This window comes from Centruroides sculpturatus, unplaced genomic scaffold (genome assembly GCF_000671375.1).
Source record: "Centruroides sculpturatus isolate CEXI.00-Female unplaced genomic scaffold, Cexi_2.0 scaffold2100, whole genome shotgun sequence".
In the NCBI taxonomy this organism is placed as follows: Eukaryota; Metazoa; Arthropoda; class Arachnida; order Scorpiones; family Buthidae; genus Centruroides; species Centruroides sculpturatus.
This window is the reverse complement of record NW_019386507.1, coordinates 67,843-74,508: the sequence shown is the minus strand read 5'-3', so window position 1 is coordinate 74,508 and position 6,666 is coordinate 67,843. Positions and strand designations below refer to the sequence as shown.

The 6,666-nt window shown below is 32.1% G+C and overlaps 1 protein-coding gene across 1 annotated transcript; it reads right to left on the bottom strand.

Moving 5' to 3' along the window:
• Positions 1–30: 30 nt before the first annotated feature.
• Positions 31–6,516, bottom strand: LOC111615170 (trafficking protein particle complex subunit 2-like; the record flags this gene model as incomplete). Its single annotated transcript, XM_023356568.1, has 2 exons — positions 6,370–6,516; positions 31–175 (listed from the first exon to the last, which is right to left on the bottom strand). Coding segments are annotated over exons 1-2 (238 nt in total), but the record flags the coding sequence as incomplete, so codon positions are not given.
• Between the last annotated feature and the right edge of the window lie 150 nt (positions 6,517–6,666).

Sequence of the window (6,666 nt, the reverse complement as noted above, 5' to 3'; positions counted from 1 at the left end):
TTTATGTAATTGAATATAAAAGGATATTGCTTGCAGTGACAAATGCAGAAACAAACCATTCATTGAATTTATCTACAACTTTCAGATACATATTGTTTGTTGTCAAAAGGTGCTCATCCACTAAATCCAGAGCTGCATGGGCTATAAATTGGCTAAGATGTCGATGATCATCTTTCTAAAACAAAAAAGAAATGAATAAAAATTCCAACTTTTACATTATAATAGAATTCCAATTAAAATCAAAGTTTGTTTAACTGAAATTCTGTATTATGCAAGATGAATTGCATAGGAGTACACTGTTAACAAAGAGAATGTAATATACAGTATAATTTATTTCACATATCTTGGTTGGACAATATGTAATATTTGAAGGTTATAGAATTAAAAAAAAATTTACTTTGTGGATTTCTCACAAAAATAGGAATTTTTTAAAATCTTAATTGTAATCATAAAACTTTGATTTTATAACAATATTCTTGTATTTAGTTAATCACTGCATCAAACATTGTTTTCTGAGTTTTGATTATATGAGATACTCTTGGTCCTATTACCTTGGATAATCAAAATGCCACTGTACTTCCTTCCTCTTTATATTTCTTCTACGTGGTACGATCCAAAAGTTCAGGGACTGCAGTAATGTATGACAACAAAAGCATGTATTTAAAGTTACAGCATATGAAATGGATTCCATCAAACCACCCCTACGTGTTCAGGTTGATTTCGCCCATGTCACATGGTTAAACCGCGAGTGCTGTTGTTTTTTTTTTTGGAGATAGTTACCTTTGTTTTGCTACGTAATAAATATGGAGTTTCAAGAATAGTGCTGCAACATTAAATTTTGTCAGCGTTTAGGTAAAACATCTATGAAGAGTTTAAAATTGCTAAGAAAGGTGTATGGTGATTCTACCATGGTGAAATTAAAGGTTTAAAGAGGGCCGAAAATCCATCGCAGATGATGAACGCTCTGGCCGACCTTCAATTTCATGGAACGAGTAAAATGTTGAGTTGGTCTCTCAATTATCTAGACATTTTACATCGTTTGAGGGAATCCATTCGTCGTAAACGGCAGCAGATTTGGCGAAGTGGAAACTAGTACCTTCTGCATGACAATGCACCTGCACATCGGTCCCAAATGGTCATACAGTATCTCGCCAAATCTCAAATTAATGTGCTTTCACACCCCGCCTATTCACCGGACTTAGCTCCGTGTGATTTTTATTTGTTTCCATCAATGAAAAAGCATTTGCAGGGATGCCATTTTGTGTCATCAGATGAGGCGAGAGCAGCATCGCAGGAGGCCTTATGGGAGGTTTCAAAAAATGGCTTCCAGCAGTGCTTCCAGAAGTTATATGAGTGCTGGCAAAAGTGTATCGTTGTCCAAGGTGATTATTTTGAAGGTGGTTGTGCATCGGCAATATAAACTTTTTAAGGTAAGGAATTTTAAGCCAAGTCCCCGAACTTTTGGATCGTACTACGTATTACTATATGATATTAAAAAGTCTAAAAACCTATAATCCAGCAATTTTTAAAAATACATGCAAACATTTTCATGCATGTTGAATGGGCATCATTAGGCAAACTAATCCCCAGCTGCTGAAACAACAGGGGATTACTGTACACATGTACAGAGGAAAGGTGATGCAAGACGAGAAAGGAAAGGGGGAGGTTAGTAAGATTTTTAGCTTTTCTTATCCAAAGAATGCATAATCACTCAGGTTTATAGAAAACCTATACACCACCCAACCTTCATTCCTGTGTCTTCCTACGATCCCACCTTCAAGATGGCTGGGTTGAGGGCGTTGGTTCATATAGTCTTCACCCATTCATTGGACATGCATGACAGAGATACAGAGCTTCTAACAATCGTCTGGTATGCAACAGCACAGCTACTCCCCACAGACTATTAAAGGCTTTATATGTTGTCTTTCCTCCACCGTTCCTGCCTTGCCAAAAAAATGCACCCAGGACACTTACAACAAGAAGCTAGCCTCCATTTACAAGGAAATATCCAAAATGTAACTTCTGTTCAGCCTTCTGCAGGAGTCCTTTGATTTCTTCCCTCCTCTGCAATGCTAAAGACCGTCTGGACATGCACCTCCAACCAGGCATCTACACTATCCCCATCAACAATCATGTCCAGCTGCTACTTAGAATACATAGGTGCTACAACATGTCCTTTAAACACCTGACTCAAGGAACATCAGATTTCCATCACAAAAGGATTGGCCAATGCTGTATTGGCTATCTATGCCTCTGATCCCAATATCAATGTGGACTTCAGCAGTGCATGCCTCTTACATAGCTCTTCCAGGCAACCCTTTCTCAAACATCTTGAGCAGGTGGAAATACAAAAGGCCACCACAATAACACTGCTATTAATTTTTGCAATGTTGACTCCTTCCCCACAGCATGGAAGTCTTTCTTCAAACTGTAAATCTTACTAACCTCCCCCTCCTCTTTTGTCTTATGTCACCTCCCCTCTGCAAACATGTATGGCAATCCTCTAGTTTCAGCAGATGGGGATTACTTTGTCTCATGATGCCCATTCAAGAAGGGCAAAAACATTTGCACGTATTTTAAAAACTTGTTGGATTATTAGGTTTTTACAGTTTTTAATTCAAGTATACCGAGGTTTGAGTGGTAGTATTACTATATGATATAATACTAAAACTGAAAATCAAAAGAAATTTATTTCCTCCCAAATATAGTTTTTGTAGCTGTAATAATTTGATATATACATACATATAATTTTGTTTACAGCAATTATTAAAAATACTACTAAATTTAAATACTTATATTTAAAAATACTTAGCAAACTGAATCAAGGATTAGATGCAATAATGAGATCTAATGTTTTCAGAAAACAGCAGCGCTATCAAATTATTTTCATCATTATTTTTATTTCATGCTAATTAAATAAATAATCAATTGTTCCTAAACTGTTTTATTTTGGTGTAGGCCTATTTTATTTAGACTAGGCTAGTTATGTAAATTTTCTTCAATTAGTGATAGGCATATTATTTTTCTATGTTAATATCTCTTTTAATAGGCCATTATTTTTAACAGGCCATTGAATAAAGCTTTATGTGCTTACTATTAATAATTCATTATAGGAGAGGAGAAAGGAAAGTAGTTTGTCTTCTGCTGAAGGAGGACACAGTGCATCCGAAATATTTGTGAAAAAAGTATATTTACTAATTTACATTATACTGTATTTTTCCTTTCCTTTCCTTTTCTCCTTTCCTATAGCCTACTGAATTATTAACCCAGTTTAATTATCTTTTTATTCTTCAAACATTTAAGTTTATACCATATGTAGTTGGTATTGTAATATACTTTGTTCAAAAAAGGTTAATAAAATCACTTAGGCCTAGGCCTATGTCTTTAAAATTATGTTTTATTTTACACTTTTATACTGTTCAAAACTACAGAGTAATTTTCAATGATGAATATTTAATCTTATCTACTTATTTCAATTTAAAAATTTCACTAGAAAATGTCAAGAAAATGAGCTGTACAAAAAATCATTTTTTAAAAATTATATATCTTGGGAACTAAATATCATGGAGCAATGTTTTATACAAAAATGTCTTGCATTTAATCTGTAGTACCTCATTATTAATGTCCCTGTTGTCATAGGCAAGTTCTTATGGTGATATAATGGGTGTCTCCTTTTTCACCTTCCAGTGTCTCATATTTTATCTTTTGAAAGAAAAATATGAGACGGAAAAAAATTTTTTGCTCAACATTTCTCATACATACATTAGATTTAACACCATCTGTAGACCTTGTCATGTATTTCTCTTTGTAAAATACTAATCTTAACAAATACTGTTGCAAAAGTTTTGAAAAGACTCTCATATTCATCCACATAACCCTATATTAGAGAATAAAACCATAGGAAAAAAAGTATTCCTCAAAAATTATTCCATCAAAAAATGATGATCATCATCATAAGTAATGTTATGTTAAATTGTAATTAAGTTTTTAAGTAAGATATATTTTACTCTTGTGATAGTTTCTGTAGATTAGTATGAGATTGCTAGATTGAACTATAAAAATTTTGAATTCAAATCATTATCACTTTTTTGGGGTAAATTCATTTTTTATCTACATTATCAATTTTTTTAAGATTTACAAGACAATACTATTACTATGTGGATTCAAATTTTTTAAAATAAAATAAAAAAATTTTAACTTGAGTGTTTTATATATTTTATGTGAATCATGTTGAAATTTCCAAATGTGAGAAAAGTGCATAACATGCAGCATTACAGCTTACTGTATTTAAAGAAAATCATAATCTTAAAACACATATTAAAAAATTAAATTTGAATATTGTTCTATACTTTGAAAAGAAAATTAAAATTTCAAGCTTATTAAGCTATATAATATACAGTGGGTGATCGGTTAACGAACATAATCCGTTCCAAGACTTTGTTCGCTATCCGAATTGTTCGTTAACCAATTATGAATTTACCATAGGTTTGTATGGGAATTTGATTAATTCGTTCTGGAGACATCCCAAAATAAAAAATATATACTTTCTTACTACGTTTATTTATATGTATACACAGATGTGCATTTTTATTAGTTATGGTTTTTTTGTTTGTGGTAGTTAAATAATCTGTCTAATGTCAATTGCTATTCTCTCTTCTTCGGGATTTTTCAGAAGTAATTAATAGCATTGTAATTGTAGAGATCCCCAAGCCTATTAACCTCAACCTGGTTTGTATGCCATTCTAAGACCGTTGATCTGACATCTCCCATTTCTTCAAAAGATCTTTAATTAATAGCAGATATCGGCATTAATCCTCTTTTTCAGAATAAAACATATCTCGCCGAGTTTCTTGGTGTTCTCTATTCAAGAGTTCTTGACATTCTTCTGTCGTCAGATCCGTTTCAGGTTCCATTATGAGCTCTGCATTGTTCTTTATTTCTCAGATGTGATTTTTGTTATTCCTTTAGCTGCTTGAGTCTTCTCGATAATACAGTATCTTTCTTAGATAAGATTGAACTGCGGCCTACTGTAGACCTGTTCAAGCCATACTGTCCAGCAACATCAGACATCTTTTGCGCACTCTCTACCTTTGCTATTATACTCTCATCTTTCGAAAATAAAAACCGACACAAAACTTAATGAGTGCCCGCCCGACAGTCTCGCGAATACTATAAAAGAATTGTTTGTCAGAAAAATAAAAGGTTGGAATTACAAGGGAGTATTTCAAAGTTCGAGGAATACTATCCGATCAGCATATACTGGGTTGAGCGTCGATGTTGACGTCTCCCGCGCTCCAAAAAGTTACCTGAAAACAAAGGAAAATCAGTCGGTATTTGCTATTTTTGTCGCTTCTTTTTATGTCTGTTCAGTGAAGTGTTCGTTATCCGATCATGTGTTCATTGTCCGATCATAAAAATCTTTCGCGAAAGTGTTCGTTATCCGATTTGTTCATTAACCGATCACCCACTGTATTATAAATGTTAAAGTTTGACATGTGAAGAATGTAAATATCAATTAAACCAATTTTAATATTAATACCAAACAAATACACCTACAAAAAGTATAATGGTAGCTTTGTGTAATGAATGAAAATTCTTCAAAAGTATCTTTAGTGCTTGTTCCCTAAATCTTCACCGTATAAATTTTGGACCTAATTATATAATAGAAGATTTATAGAACAAGCAAACATCGGAAGCTACGTAAATTGGTTAGTTTAGAAAACAATAGTTCAAACTATATTGCATATTAAAAATTGATAATTTAATATTATAACACTGAGATAAAATACAAATAAAATAACAGCCATAGAAGTTATTAATCGGTAAAAACATAAGTTATTTTGACAAAGCTGTTGGCAAATTCTTCTCTTACATCCAGTTTATCTGCCATTGGTATAAATTTACATATCCAATCACTTTATTTTGAGTTCTATTCGATGGCATATTTCCAGAATATTTCAACGACTGATTAATGACAACCGAACGATTACACGATCGATAATCAGAGCATTAAAAAGGATAAAGAAATATAAAGAATTCAGGAAAGTATACAAACCATTTTTAAGTATAAGTTACTTTTAGGTCAACAAATATATATGTATATATGGACCATTTACCTAAAAGTAACTTCTACTCCCAACGCTTAATAACTTGTTAATAAATAGTATTACATGTGAATTTTATTTATTTGATAACAGAATATCGCAATTTTTTATAATTTTTATCATTTATGGATAAATTATTATTTCTTTAATAGTAACATTAATACTATAGTCACGTGTTTTCTAACCTAGTACATTAACGCCGATATCTACAAACAAGCTGATGAAACAGTTTCTATTTTTAAGGTAACGAATTAGACCGAGATACCTTTCCCTCCGATCTGCTAGGCGGAGAAAATTCCATTTCAAAAACAGGATTGTCATAATGCCCAACAATAACAAAATAATACTTCCCCGACATTTTCTAATCCGACCGACGTTAATGTCTATGGCCGATCGCTTCGACAGATGGCCATATAAAATCATAAATTATTATATTATTCGTATTTAAAACGTATTAATTATAAAAAAATCAATTACTTATTAAAATTAATATTTATAAAATTTCGATAATATTAATTATTTGAACTTATATATATTTTTAATGAGCTTAACATTTTTAATT